This window comes from Quercus suber, unplaced genomic scaffold (genome assembly GCF_002906115.3).
Source record: "Quercus suber isolate HL8 unplaced genomic scaffold, Cork oak 2.0 scaffold_279, whole genome shotgun sequence".
Classification (NCBI taxonomy): domain Eukaryota; kingdom Viridiplantae; phylum Streptophyta; class Magnoliopsida; order Fagales; family Fagaceae; genus Quercus; species Quercus suber.
In genome coordinates, this window is record NW_027069735.1 from 175,103 (window position 1) to 190,794 (window position 15,692).

The window sequence follows — 15,692 nt, forward strand, 5'->3', positions numbered from 1 at the left end:
GATGAAAAACCACAAGTGAGCAAGGGAGAATGTCTCTTACTCTTTCAAGCTCTCTATTATGTGAAAAATGGAAGTTTTTCTTTGTATAATGATGGTGTTCTTCCTAAAAGAGGGGCCTTTTCTCTACCTCACTTTCTTACAAACTTTCTACTGTTTTCTCTAATGTTCTCTCTTGGTTCTTGCCCTAATGGTCCAGCAACATATTCTTTTTGTTAGGACATATGTAATTTAATGTTAGGAATATATGTTAAATTAGAATTGGCTAATTTTTTGACAAAATGCACTTTACTTGTAATTAGGTAGAGCTAGGATGTGTTTAATACTTCAAGAAATAAGGTTTTAAGTTCAAATGTTAAAGTCATGTAAATCTGTCCAAGAAACAAATAAAGAAGTGCTGGATTTTAAAACTCGACAACTAATATCTATCGAGGTTTAAAAGCTGTTAAACCCCGATGCTCGACAGCTAGCTTGACAGATATGCTATCTATCGAGGTTTATGAAAAACAGATTTTCAGTTCTGATTTTCATCCAATCCGGGTGTATATGTTTGAGCTTTCTTTTCTTACAACCCTAAACAAAGTGACAGTTAGACGTTATGATTTTGTATTACTACAAATATTTTCATGAAGGGATTAAATGTTTAATAAAGTCTTGGGATATAATTTATTAATAAGGTCTAGAGTGCAATTATATTTATATAATGGTATTAAATATAATTAATAGTAGTTTTGAGCTTGTCAAGAGTTGATAGATAAGTCCAAAGCCCATTGGAGCTAGAGTTTTATTTGTCTTTTTTGGTCCCACTCCAAGCTACACACTAAAACCCAATTGGGCTAGCCCATAAATTTAACCCAATTAGATAATCAGTTATTTATTTAATAAGAGTTATTAAATAAAGTAACTACCTAAGTGCAGAGATAATGTGCGATTTAAAAAGGAGAAAAAAAAGAGAGCACTTTAATAGGGAAAACATTGTGTTATTCTCTTAAAAGATCACATATAGAACTGATTGAGAGACCATACGTCTTGGGCACATTGTGGAATTGAAGTGAATATTGAAAGACATCTCAAGTCCAATCTTCATTTGATTTTGAATTTTACTGCATCAAGGTACACTCTCATTCTTTGCTTCCAAAACTCAAATGTTACATGTTATCTTACATGAATGAAGTAGATCCGTTCATATTTCACTGCATGTGTTTTTGTATGAGATATAAAATTGTGTTTTCCATATGTTTTCCCAACAATGGATTCTGAAGGATGAGAAAGTGTACACGAAGACTAGCAAGAAAGCAAAGAGGACTGAGGACTAAGGACTGGTAATCTATATTATATATAAGAGGATTCTCATTTTTCAACTAGACTTTTATGTGGTTCAAAAATACCCATATTAATGAAAGGTAATTTCATTTAAAAATAGAGTCATAAATATCAAGTAACAAATTTAATTTAGAATTCAAAAAAAGAATTACTAAAATTTATGATTTTTTTTCCTTCATGTTTAAAAAATAAATTATAGTTACTGCTTACCTCTAAAGTTTATTATTTTTTTATTTAAAAAATAAAAAATATATATTTTTAAATTATAATATAAAAAAAAAAAAAAAAAAAAGGAATAATATTTGATGGTGTAATAAAAATCCAATAAAAATCCACAAGTCATGTCTCGTCCATACATGTCGTCCAAAAAGAAGGAAGGAAGTTACCCCGTGCTCGTCCATAGCGACCTCATCCGTCCGCCCCTAAGGACGGACGAGGTTGTTGTGTCCTGAGCACCTTGAGCCTTAGACGAGCGTATTTTCACCAGGCGTGAGAAAAGTCGAACCATTGTAAGCCAAATCCAACCATTGTGAAAGGCATACCCAAATAATGTAACTTCCATGGCAGTTATGGAAGTTACTTCCGAATCTTTCGCACTACTCAGCAATAGGAACGGTTATCAAATAAGTAACCGTTGCCCACATGCTTTATAAACGATCGCCAACGAGAGGGTATGACATTAAGATACTTCCAACATTTTTGGAATTACAAAAAGACTAACTTTGCCATTAGAGGATTCTTGGCCAGCTTCTACCGGTCTCCTCTAATTCTGTGTTTATTTTCTTAGGACTCATTACAAAATCGTCAACATCCGAGACTTTCAACTCACTGATATAACAGAATTCATCAGTTGGCGCCGGCTATGGGGAAGAAATTTGTCACCCTTGAACTTAATTTGTTGAGTTTTGCGATTTCTTTCTCCGACAAAGGGTTGAAATGGTTCAGACAAGATCAAGAGCTACTAGTCTAGGCCCTCAACAGAGCAGGGACGCCTCTAGTAACCCTCATCGCGATCGTCAATCAGCGCCCACCATGCACCCATCTTCTGTCCAACACGTGCAATCCATGGCCGCTGCTATGGCGGAGTTAACCCGCCAGAACCAGGAGTTGGTCAAACAACTTAATTTAAGGAGGCAGTGTCACGAATGGGACACTGAAGGATAGACCCAGAGTCAAGAAGATGGAAGGAATGTTGAACCTGAAAGCCAGTCAAAGGGTACCACTCCACGGAGGGTACCTCATTTGGAGAGGGAAATGGACCAAATGAGAAAAGTTATGGATGAGATGAGGAAGAATATGAGGAAAACGAACCCTGTAGAAGATTTGGTTCACAGGACTGATTCCCCCTTCGTGGCTTCCATCAATGCTCACCCTTTGCCACCCAAGTTCAAGATGTCTTCGTTAGATTCGTATGATGGGACGCGGGATCCTTTTGATCATATTGCCACCTTCAAAACTACCATACACCTTCAACGAATGGGACACTAAAGGATAGGCCTAGAGTCAAGAAGATGGAAGGAATGTTGAACCTGAAAGCCAGTCAAAGGGTACCACTCCACGGAGGGTACCTCATTTGGAGAGGGAAATGGACCAAATGAGAAAAGTTATGGATGAGATGAGGGAGAATATGAGGAAAACGAACCCTATAGAAGATTTGGTTCACAGGACTGATTCCCCCTTTGTGGCCTCCATCAATGCTCACCCTTTGCCACCCAAGTTCAAGATGTCTTCGTTAGATTCGTATGATGGGACGCGGGATCCTTTTGATCATATTGCCACCTTTAAAACTACCATGCACCTTCAAGGGGTTCCGGATGAAATAACATGCAGAGCTTTCCCTACTACCCTCAAAGGACCTGTACGAGTGTGGTTTAGCAAAATACCTCCTAACACAGTGACATCCTTCGAGGAATTAAGCAAGTTGTTCGTCAATAATTTTATCGGAGGGTAGAGGTACAAACATTCTTCATCTAGCTTGCTAACCATAGAGTAAGGAGAGAATGAAAGTTTGCGGTCCTTCATCACGCGGTTCAACAGGGACGCCTTGGCAGTGGACAAGGTGGATGATAAGCTCCTTTTGGCGGCATTCCATAATGGGGTTCATTCTGACTTGTTCATCCACAAGTTATATGAACAAGAGCTGAACTAGTCCATTCAGCTTAGAATTTTATGAATGCGGAGGATGTTATCATAGCTAAGAAGAGGAAGAGAGTTGAGAAATGGAAGCCAACCCAATGCGTCATTCAAAACAAGGTCCTTGTCCTAAGAAGGGACGAACAGAAGATAGGAAAGACCGAGACAAGAAGGTAGGTCCTTCAGCGTGGAATCAACAGTACACACCATTGCTACTTGAACAAGTCCTCATGCAAATCAAGGACGACCCTACTTTGAAGTGACCAGAGAAACTGAAGGGAGATCCCAACAAGTGTAACAGGAATAAATATTGTCGCTTTCATAGAGACCATGGGCATGACACAAATGAATGTTTTGATTTAAAGCAACAGATTGAGAATCTCATAAGGCAAGGGAAGCTGAGAAATTTCCTTGAACGAGACCACAAGGATAAGAAATTGAAAGGGAAGGTAGAGGAATCATCATGACCACCACTAGGCGAGATAAGAGTTATCATAGAGGGAAGTTTGGCAGGACAGTCGTCCAAGTCAAAGAAGGCGTACTTGAAAGTAGTGCAGAGCGTCCAACTTTCTGGACAATCACCAAAAGCAAGGACCGCGGACAAGCAAGCAATCACTTTCACAGACGAAGATGCCAAAGGAATTCACCATCCTCAGGATGATGCTATTGTTATCACCTTAATTATAGCTAACTACACAACTAGAAGAGTATTGATAAACAATGGGAGCTCGGTGAACATCCTATATTACCCAGCTTTTCAGCAAATAAGGGTTGGACGAGGCCAGCTCCGTCCAGTACACTCGCCTCTAGTGGGCTTTGGAGGAATGAAGGTACAACCTGTTGGCACTGTTATGCTGCCAGTAGTAGTAGGGGCATATCTGCAACAGGCAACCAAAAATGTAAATTTTCTTGTGGTAGATTACTCGTCCTCTTATAATACCATAATTGGAAGACCAACTCTAAATAGTTGGGAGGCAATCACATCCACTTACCACCTGTTAGTTTAGTTCCCTACAGAGCATGGGGTAGGACAAGTGCAAGGAGACCAACTGGCAGCAAGGGAATGTTATTTGGCCATGCTCGCCATGGACGAGCAACAACAGATGATGAGCATTGAAGAAACGAGAATTGTGGCCGAATCCATTGAAGTGTTAGAAGATTTTTCCTTGGATGATAGCAATCCTAAAAGATGTACTAGGATTGGCGCAGATCTAGAAGAAGAAATTAAGAAGGACCTAGTCCAGTTTCTGAGGAAAAACATTGATGTATTTTCCTGGAGTCATGAGGATATGCCAAGTATAGATCCCAATGTTATCACCTATCGACTAAATGTGTGTCCTTCCTCCAAGCCAGTACGACAAAAGAGAAGAGTGTTCGCCCTTGAGAGAGATAATGCTATTAAAGACGAAGTTCAGAAGCTGATAACGATGAAGTTTATACGGGAAGTGTACTATCCAGATTGGTTGGCCAACGTAGTAATGGTTAAAAAGGCAAACGGTAAGTGGCGAATGTGTATGGATTTTACCGACTTAAACAAGGCTTGCCCCAAGGACAGCTATCTGTTACCGCGCATTGATTAACTAGTGGATTCTACTGCAGGCCACAAATTACTTAGTTTCATGGATGCTTTCTCAGGATACAACCAGATAAGGATGGACGAGGCTGACCAAGAGAAGACTTCCTTTGTTACTAGCCAAGGCTTATTCTGTTATGAAGTAATGCCCTTTGGCTTGAAAAATACTAGGGCAACGTATTAACGACTGGTTAACCACATGTTTCGTCCTCAGATTGGACGAAACGTAGAAGTCTATGTGGATGACATGTTAGTGAAAAGCCTGGACGATGGAAAATATCTGGACAACTTGCAAGAGACCTTCAATACACTCAGACGTTACAACATAAAGTTGAACCCCAGCAAATGCACTTTCGGAGTATCCTCAGAAAAATTCCTTGGATTCATGGTTTCACATAGAGGAATAGAGACGAATCCAGAAAAGATTAAAGCAATTCTGGATATGAAGCCTCCGCGGAGTGTCAAAGAAGTTCAATCTCTTATCGGGCGAGTTGCCGCCCTCAATAAGTTTGTTTCTAAAGCTACTGACAAGTGCTTGCCATTTTTAAAAGTTTTAAAAAAGGCATTCGAGTGGACGGACGAGTGCCAAAGAGTCTTCCAAGACTTGAAGACATACCTCGTTACGACTCCGTTGTTAAGTCCTTCTGTGATGGGTGAAGAGTTGTTCTTATACTTGGTAGTGACCCTCCATGTCGTGAGCTCAGCATTGATAAGGGAGGAAAGGAAAGTACAAATGCCAGTCTACTATACCAATAAAGCCTTGAGGGGAGCGGAAGAACGATATCCAATGATAGAAAAGCTAGCTTTCACGCTAATAACAGCCTCCAGGAAACTAAGGCATTACTTCCAAGCTCATGTCATCAACGTCATGACGGATCATCCGCTTAAGAAGACAATGAACAAGTTGGAAGCTGCAGGACGATTGATTCAATGGGCTGTTGAGCTCAGTGAGTTTGACATAAAGTACCAACCAAGGCATGCCATAAAAGCTCAAGCACTAGCAGACTTCATTGCAGAGTTTACCCCAATCCATGACGATATAGGAGAGATGGAAGATAAGAAATGGATCGTCCATGTGGATGGTTCGTCTACACAGTATGCAGGAGGGATAAGTGTAGTTCTACAATCTCCGAAAGGGGATAAACTAAAACACAGGGTTCGCTTGCAGTACCAAGCTACTAATAATGAAGTCGAATATGAAACTCTCCTCAAATGTCTGGAATTGGCTAAGTCTGTAGAAGCGAAGTTCATAGTTGTCTTGGGAGATTCTCAGTTAGTCATAGACCAAGTGAGAGGGATGTATGATGCTAAGAAAGAACGAATGAAGAAGTACCTTAGTAAGGTGATGTGCCTTATGAGAAAATTTGAGGAAGCTAACTTCGTTCAAATCCCAAGTTAGGAGAACATGGAAGCTGATGCCTTGGCGAAAGAAGCCTCAGCGAATGAAGTCGTGGACAAATTTGATGAAATTCAGTATATGCCAAGTATAGACATCCCAAAAGTACAACAAGTGAAGAGTAGAGGAAATTGGATGACTCCAATTATATCATACTTAAAAGACAGACAACTTCCAGAAGAAAGAGACGAAGCTAGAAAGTTAAGGGTAAAGTCGGCCAGGTACGTACTTATGGACGAGGTGTTGTACAAAAGAGGCTTTTCACAGCCCTATCTTAGGTGTTTGGCTCCCGATGAAGCAAACTACATATTGAGAGAAATCCATGAAGGGGCGTGTGGCAATCATTCGAGAACAAGATCACTCGTTCACAAAGTTGTCCATGCAGGATATTACTGGCCAAATATGCAAGCAGATGCAAAAGCTTATGTTAAGGTCTACGATCAATGTTAACAATTTAGCAATATCCCCAGGCAACTATTGGAGTATCTAACCCAAATAACGGCCCCATGGCCCTTTGTGCAATGGGAACTAGACATCCTGGGTCCTTTTCCACTAGATGTAAGGCAAATGAAGTTCCTTGTGGTTGGTATTGATTATTTCACCAAGTGGGTAGAAGCAGAACCCTTAGCTAATATCACTTAACAAAATGTTAAGAATTTCGTATGGAAGAACATTGTGTGCAGGTTTGGAGTGCCCCGAGTGCTGATATCCGACAATGGACGACAATTTGATAATGCACTCTTCAAAGATTTTTGCATGCACTTCGGTATTCAGAATCACTACTCCTCCCCAGCCCATCCATAAGCAAATGGCCAAGTTGAAGTAGCAAATCGATCCTTGTTAAAAATAATCAAGACTCGGCTTGAGGGGGCAAAGGGAGTATGGCCAGACAAGTTACCAGGTGTTCTGTGGGTATATATGATGACAGTAAGAACTTCGACAGGAGAAACTTCTTTCAAGCTAGCCTATGGAACTGAAGTAGTCATACCCGCAGAAGTGCACATGGCCAATCATAGAGTGACAACCTATCAGGACAAAGATAATGAAGAGCAACTCCGTTTGAACCTCGATCTAATAAACGATGTGAGGATGAATGCTGAACAAAGGATGGCAAGGTACAAGAACCTTATAGCTAGGCAATATGATGCAATAGTGAAGTCAAGGCGATTCAACATAGGAGACCTCGTCTTGAAAAAGGTATCTTTGGTAACAAAGAACCCAGCTCATGGGAAACTAGGTCCTAATTGGGAAGGTCCCTATAAAGTTGTTAATTGTAAAAGGCAAGGATCCTACTACTTGGAAACCTTAGACAGGAGGAAATTGGAGCATCCTTGGAATGTTGAGCACCTGAGGAGGTACTACCAATAAAAACGCTAGCCTGGACGAGCATGAAAACCATTTATATATTTATCTACATAAGTTTATTTACCTGTTTTTAGTGTTGCTTTATTATTATTATATTAAAGTTATGGACGAAGTTATGGTTTGGTTTGTATTTATTTTCTTAAAACGGCATGAATTTCTAAGTGTATGCCTCGTTTGTGAGCAATATTTATGCAATGTACATAATGTTGTGTGAATCACTGCCATATTACTTCTGTACAAATCAACCCATGAGAAGACAAAAAAACTCAAAGACTAAAAAAATCTCTAAACGCAAAGATGTAACGTCAACTTGTCTAAATAAAATCAAGGCGTGCTTGTCCAAAGTAAAGGACAAGGTAAAACCCTATACCTTAAGCAAATCTCAATGCCTAAGGCATATTCGTCCATATGATGGACAAAGTAAGACAAGCAAATCCAGGACATGGACAAGGAAATGTATAGACGAGTATTTACAACTTGTTCATGCACCAAAAATGTTCCAGCGCATGGACGCCAAAAATGTTCCAGCGTATGGACGAGAAAAACATAAAGTCTTACCATCATTAAACGTGAGAATCAGCCAAACCTAAGGACGGGTAACGCTGATAATTACAATTTCACCTGGATAAACTACACTTAGTAAAATTCTAATAAAAATGGTTTAAGCATATATATGAAATGTAGACGAGTTAAACAAGGAATCCTGTATATGAAAATAAAGACTCTCGTCCATGCATATATAAGAGAAACAGCATTCATTCAATTGTTTCAAGGGCGGACGAGAAATGTCCAAACACCCTTACAAAATTAAAACTTAGTTTTATAAAAACTTGTCCTTAAACATGGACGAGCCTAATGTGCTTGGATTACATAAAAAAAAAATGGAATGAGAACATAAAACATTGAAATGTTTTCTAAACTGAAGCATCAACATTAGGGTCGTCCTGAGGCAGGGTCGTGCCATCGTCCTTTATATTGGTGTCCTCAAAGCTGAGGTGAAGGAGAGAACTAGTGGTGGCAGCATTTAGATTAAGTACAATGGAGCTAAAGTCTACACTAGGGAACTTTTCCATAGTATCCATCCTGAAATCTTCAAACCCTGTTGCATAATTAGTGTCCAAAATATCAGTATATTGTTTGGACGCTTTGAATTCAGCTACTGCGTTTTCCTTTACCTTGGAGAGAAGAATACTATGCTCGTCACTCTTTTTCTGCAGGTATTCAAGATGAGCATCTTTTTCCGCAGCACTAGCCTTCAAATCCTCAACCAAAGTTTTCAACTCCTTCACCTCGTCTGTGGTTTTGGAAGCCACTTCAGCCCATTGCTTAGCCTCATCCTTTAACTCCTGAATCCTCGTCTCTAACAAGATCCTCGTCTTATCCAACCCTGTGGCCTGTCTAGACGCTGTTATAAACTTTGACATGCCCTATAAAAAACAACAATAAATAAAAGTTAAAAAAAAAAAAAAAAAGAGAAGGAGAATGAAAATTTTTAGTCAAGACGGAGTATAAATGTTACCTTGAAAAGGTCATGGACACCAGAGTGTTCAAAATTTTTAAGGGACATGTCATAGCAAACGTTTATATCTTTGTCAGAAACAGCGTTCTTGAAACGTTCCCAGGCCAGGTCTTCATTTTCAATAATATTTAAAGGGCCCTTTCGGGAAGGTTGAGACGAGGTTGACACAGTTGTTTTAGACGGTGAAGTCTTGGACGGAGTGGTCTTAACAGGAGTAGACAAGTCAACATCAAACACTTTGGCAGGCTGGTGGGACGACAGAGGAGTAGGTTTGACTACTTGGGACGAGCCATGCTTGGTTTTTCTTGCCACGACTACTAGGAAGATTTTTCAAATCTAAGTTTTTGGATAAAGTCTTCCTCTTATCTCTAGCCAACGGACGAGCTTGAAACTCAGGTTCAAAACGAGCCCCCTCGCCACTTACTTCTTTTCCTTTATTTCCTCTCATGGTTATCATTCATATAAAGAAAAAAGGGGAAAGAAAGTTTTCTTTGGCACAAATGAAAATAAAAATAAAAGATGCAAGGAATGTTTGGAGTTTGAAACTTACTTTTTCTCACAGTAATCTCATGTGCAAGTGCTATTTCAGATGGGTTAGGGCCTAACCCCCACTTGGCAAGTCATCTAAGATTAACCAAGGACTGAAAATCCCTGTCTATATGTAGACGAGCCCTGTGGACGCGGTCACGATGCAACTTGCTCAAGAAAGGTCGTTCAATGGTTGTAATGAAACAAGGGGAGGTTAAATAATAATAATAATAAACAAAAAAGAAGAGGGGGAAAGCTAAGGGACTTACCCTCAGGACGAAGGTTTCCTAGGTCCCTAGTAAAACGACCAAATGTATCCCGACCAACGTCTACAGGATTTCTAGCCCAGAAGCCAGAGACGAAGAAAAACTCCGTCTTCCATTTTCTGTCAGACGAGGCTAAGGATTTCACCAGTCTACAATCTTTACCTCTGGCCATGAATTAATGAAAGCCAGGAGATTGATGAATTTCTGAAAGTTTGTAATAGTAGAGGAACTCGTCCACAGTAATAGGACAGTCCCTTCCAAACACTTCCCTCCACAAAATTTGCATAGAGATAATCAATCTCCATGCATTTGGGTTAAATTGACATACTCCTAAACCTAGTTTAACTAACAACTCTCTAGTAAAAGCATTTAAAGGAAACCTAAGACCCCCTAAAAGGTAAGCCTCATATACACCTATCCCAAAATGAGGATTACAACACCACTCTTTGCGGACAGACAATCTAGGATTAAACTCGTTCAGAATTTGGTACCATTCCCTAAGGTTGTTTAGTCTCTTCTCATCCGTCTTGAAAGGAATATCTACAGCACAACTATACACAGTTATCTCCGTCTCGTCTAGAGGACTAAATGGAGGGATGAAGGACGAGGTGCCTGCTTGGGACCCTGAAGTTTTTCTAAGTTGTTTTTGCACTACTTCTAAGGGAAGCTAAGGGACCCTTGAGACATATTCCTCGTCCGTGGTGTTTCCCCCACTACTATTACTGGTGTCACTAGAGCTATCACTACTCTCGTCATAATACTCGTCTATAGCTTTCTCTGTACTATTGCTAGATGAGGAGATAGTTATTTCTGACATTTTTTGAGAAGAAAATTTTGGAAACCTAAAAGACGAGAAAAGAGGGAATACTTGGCTCTAGGACGAACAGAAACTATGGACGCAAGGAAACTCCTAGACAAGGCTTTAGACGGTGAATGTCAAAGAAGGAAAATCTCAGAAGTGTGGAGGGCAGTGGAGGCATTCCACTATTTATAGATGGCTGACCTAAGCATATGAAACGACACAACCAATCAAATGATGACACGTAGTCTTCGTCTCGAAAAAAATGAATCAACGAGACTGACCACCATTGAAATGGTGACACGTGGCACATTAACACTAGTTAGACTCACCCAAGTAACGCAAGGTCACCTCTTTCCCTTTAGATGACCCATATGGACGAGGGGGCAACTGATGGTGTAATAAAAATCCAATAAAAATCCATAAGTCATGTCTCGTCCATACATGTTGTCCAAAAAGAAGGAAGGAAGTTACCCCATGTTCATCCATAGAGACCTCATCTGTCTGTCCTTAAGGGACAGACGAGGTTGTTCTGTCTTGAGCACCTTGAGCCTTAGACGAGCGTATTTTCACCAGGCGTGAGAAAAGTCGAACCATTGTAAGCCAAATCCAACCGTTGTGAAAGGCATACCCAAATAATGTAACTTCCATGGCAATTATGAAAGTTACCTCCGAATCTTTCGTACTACTCAGCAATAGGAACGGTTATCAAATAAGTAACCGTTGCCCACATGCTATATAAACGATCGCCAACGAGAGGGTAAGACATTGAGATACTTCCAATATTTTTGGAATTACAAAAAGACTAACTTTGCCATTGGAGGATTCTTGGTCGGCTTCCACCAGTCTCCTCTGATTCTGTGTTTATTTTCTCAGGACTCATTACAAAATCGTCAACATTCGAGACTTTCAGCCCACTGATATAACAAAATTCATCAATATTAATGAGCAGGTTGGGGTTGGGTGATTAAATCTACAAAATTTGCCAAACAGTATATTTCCCAAAAAAAATTAGGCGCGTGGCATGCGTTCAAAGTTATTTAGTAAGTTAAACTGTTTTTGAAAATCAAGTTTGGCAAAATCGACTTTGGGTTGGAAAACGAACACTATAGTGACGTTTTTTTTAGTGGCGTTTGTAAAAACGCCACTATAGGTACCCTATAGTGGCATTTTCTATAAACGCTGCTATAGGCACAAAAAAAAAACGCCACTATAATGTTTGTTTTTCAGCCCAAAGTCAATTTTACCAAAGGCGATTTTCAAAAACAGTCTAACTTACAAAATAACTTTGAACGCATGCTACGCGCCTAATTTTTTTTGGGAAAGGTACTGTTTGGTAAATTTTGCCCGACTAAATGGGTTAGGTAGAGAATGGTTATTTAGGGGAAATCTGCAGACCAACATACTAATGCTTAACAATGTAGTAAGTTAAGCAATGTTTGGAAAGATTATGAAAAATAGCATCTCGAGTTTTAGAAACTCGAGATCCATATTAAAACTCGAGTCCCAAAAACTCGCTTTGCGAGAGTTTTAGATCTGAAAATACCACATAGATCTCAAGTTTTAGAAACTCGAGTTCCATGCATAAATTTTTTTTAGTTTTATCGCCCTTATAATGGCGTTTTTAAGTCCTATAGTAACGTTTTAAAGCCCTATAGCGGCGTTTTCCTACAAAATTTTTTCATAAGTGTTTAATACCGGGTTCAGGGAGCCCTATAGTGGCGTTTTTAAGCCCTAATTTTTTTTAACTCCATTTTTAAGCCCTATAATGATGTTTTTAAGTCTTATAGTGGCATTTTTCGAACTCGAGTATTTAAAACTCGATTTCCACGTGGATTTTTTTACAAATCATACTCATCTGCTTATAAATGGAGACTTAAAAACTCGATTTTTACCTTGAAACTTGAGTTTTAGACACTCGAGATGTTAGTTTTCAACATTCTTTTCTAACGTGACAACTAACTAAAATTTTTAATATTTATTGTTATTTAGAAAAAAAATTCGGGTTATTTAATATTTATTTAAATTGGGTTTAAAAAAAATATATTTAAATTGATAATGGCTAGTAATGTACCCAATCCAAAACCCGCCCAACTCGCCATTCTCCACCCTAGTTTGGGGGAGGTGCCCCAAAATTTAATTATGATATCCATTGAAACAATCTCATTCATGTTAGCAGTGTCTTTCTTCTAGTCGACGGTGTTGTGTGTGTTGCGAAAATGGGTGGGAGCAGGAATAGAGGTTTGGTTGAGTGTGCATTAATGTCTGTGTTGTTGATGGCGATTGAGGTAGCACAGACAAGCTCGGCCAACATGTTCAAGCCATTCAACGTGAGCTACGACCACAGGGCTATCATCGTCGACGGCAAGCGTCGCATGCTCATCTCTGCCGGAATCCACTACCCCCGCGCCACTCCTCAGGTACATATATCCGATTTTGCATGAATATTGAGAATCAATGAATCATTACATTTACACCCCTAATCCCTACTTCTACTCTTAATTTCATCTTCAATTATTATTCCCTAAAATTGCCTTCTTTTCAATTCTATATTCATCTGCTCCAATTTTATTTATTTATAATCCAGGAATGTTTTATTCTGATTATAATGCTTCTATAACATGCATAAACCTAGTGAATTCTAATTTGCTCAACTAGTAAAGTATCTTGTCGTAGAATAAGAAATTTGAGGTTCAAACCTAAAGAGTAATCATCATGGAGAGTGCAACATAGGTTGAAATTCCATCTTTTAACGTGTATAAACTTTTTTTTTTTTTTTTCATTTATTTAAAAAAATGGGCAGCTTCTTAAGCCTTCCCTTATCATGGGTATCGTTGCTTGCTTGCTTTTCTTTCTAAGTGTCTTATGATATCTATTTTCATGTGATCCCAGATGTGGCCTGATCTGATTGCAAAGAGCAGGGAAGGTGGAGCAGATGTGATCCAAACTTATGCGTTTTGGAATGGGCATGAGCCAGTCAGAGGACAGGTGCAATAAAAAATTTTTCACAGCTACTCTGGGTTGGGTAGCTTTGTGATTTGATGTGTAGTTGTGACTTGTTCTAAACATGAGACACACACACACACACACACACACACACACACACACACACACATATATATATTTGTTTGTCAAAATTTTAATTTTCTCCTAGTTTGTTTGTTCAGTATAACTTCGCAGGGAGATATGATATTGTCAAGTTCGTGAAGCTGGTGGGATCCAGTGGACTCTATCTCCATCTTCGCATAGGACCTTATGTATGCGCCGAGTGGAATTTTGGGTCTAATCTTCTCTCCCCTCATATTTACTAGTTCCTTTTTCTACTTAAAGAAAAAGTTTCCTTTCCACTTACAATTCAATTAAATGAAATAAAATTCCCTTCAATGCTGCATGATCCAGAAAGGTTTTATAAGTGGGCCGACTATCTATGTGCTCCTAATAAATGCATAATAATTCTTTCCAGCATCTTCTAGGTGCCTGTGTGGTGTTATTGGTGTATGTAATTAAAAGGCATGGTTGCATTTGGGCGTAGAACACCATTTTGTCAATTGTCACCCCCTAATATATTTTTTTGATAAATAACGGAATTGTATTAATCAAAAGTCTAGGTACACCGGGGGTGTACATGGAAAACAGTACATCAAACACATAAATTGCAAAGATCAAGCATTTCTAAAAAATTAGAACGGGGGAAAAGATTAAAGGAAGAACTCCACTCTAGCAAGGTGTGAAGAAGAAGAGATTTAAATTTTGAAATAGATCGTTCCTTCCCTTCGAAACATCTTGACTTCCGTTCTCGCCAAATACACCGTAAGACACAATGTGGGACAGCCCTCCATAAATCAACGCTCTGATGCCCACCGAAGGAATCTTGCCAACTTGAAAATAAATCAGAGACACCATGCGGCATAATCCATTGAAGACCAAATAGAGCCCACACCATAGACCATAATTCATAAGCAATAGGACAATGAAGAAGAAGATAATTCATTGATTCCCCATTCTTTTTACACATATAGCACCAATCTACAACTGTGACACCCTTATACTATAAATTCTCAATGATCCAAATCTTACCTAAAGCGGCAGTCCAAGAGAAGAAAGCTGTCCTAGGAGGGACCTTTGAACGCCACATAGGTTTCCAAGGGAAAGAAATTACAGGAGTAAAGGAAAGGGAGAGATAGTACTCACTCACTTTAAAATTCTTATTCCTTGCCAGTTTCCAACATAGTTTGTCTTAACCTTCACCATTAAGGGGCATAGAATTGATAAGATCCATAATGGTGAAGGTCCAGGAAATTAGCATCCACAATTGTTCTCTCACTTCTAATATTGTCAGTTTAGTTTGTGATGTTTCTCTAAGTCTGATGCATTGATTTGAGGCCTGGCTACCTCGGATTAGTCACATATTTCTCTGGTTTGTTCTTTTTCTTGTTTATCATGGGAGGTTCTATTTTCTTTTTTGTCGAATCCAAAACGTTTGAATTCTCAGTGGAGGAGGGAGGTACTTGCTTCATGTTACGTATTTATGAAAGAAATAAGGATTCTCTCCGGTCGGTCTTCATGGGTAAAGAGAGTGCTAAACGTTTGCTAACTTATGTAGAGGATCTCATGTCACATACACCTCTTGAACATTTTGCTAGAACCTTTAGGGATGGTAATAAGGTTTTTATTTTACAACTGGGTTTCAATGCACATGGTAGCTTTCTTTTGATCTCTGAACTCGTTCATGGTCGTCGGAAGGGCCTCATCATTGTATCGGAAGGAAAGCTGGGTAGTGAGTGGAGAGGATT

The 15,692-nt window shown here is 39.3% G+C and overlaps 1 protein-coding gene across 1 annotated transcript in view; it reads left to right on the forward strand.

Moving 5' to 3' along the window:
- The first annotated feature begins 12,968 nt into the window (after positions 1 to 12,968).
- Positions 12,969 to 15,692, forward strand: part of LOC112028432 (beta-galactosidase 9) — a 34,638-nt gene continuing 31,914 nt past the window's right edge. Inside the window, exons 1-3 of the mRNA XM_065781808.1 lie at positions 12,969 to 13,319; positions 13,792 to 13,887; positions 14,067 to 14,179. Of these exons, the coding sequence (XP_065637880.1) occupies positions 13,119 to 13,319; positions 13,792 to 13,887; positions 14,067 to 14,179 (410 nt within the window). The 5' untranslated portion in view covers positions 12,969 to 13,118. The remainder of the gene's footprint in view (positions 13,320 to 13,791; positions 13,888 to 14,066; positions 14,180 to 15,692) is intronic.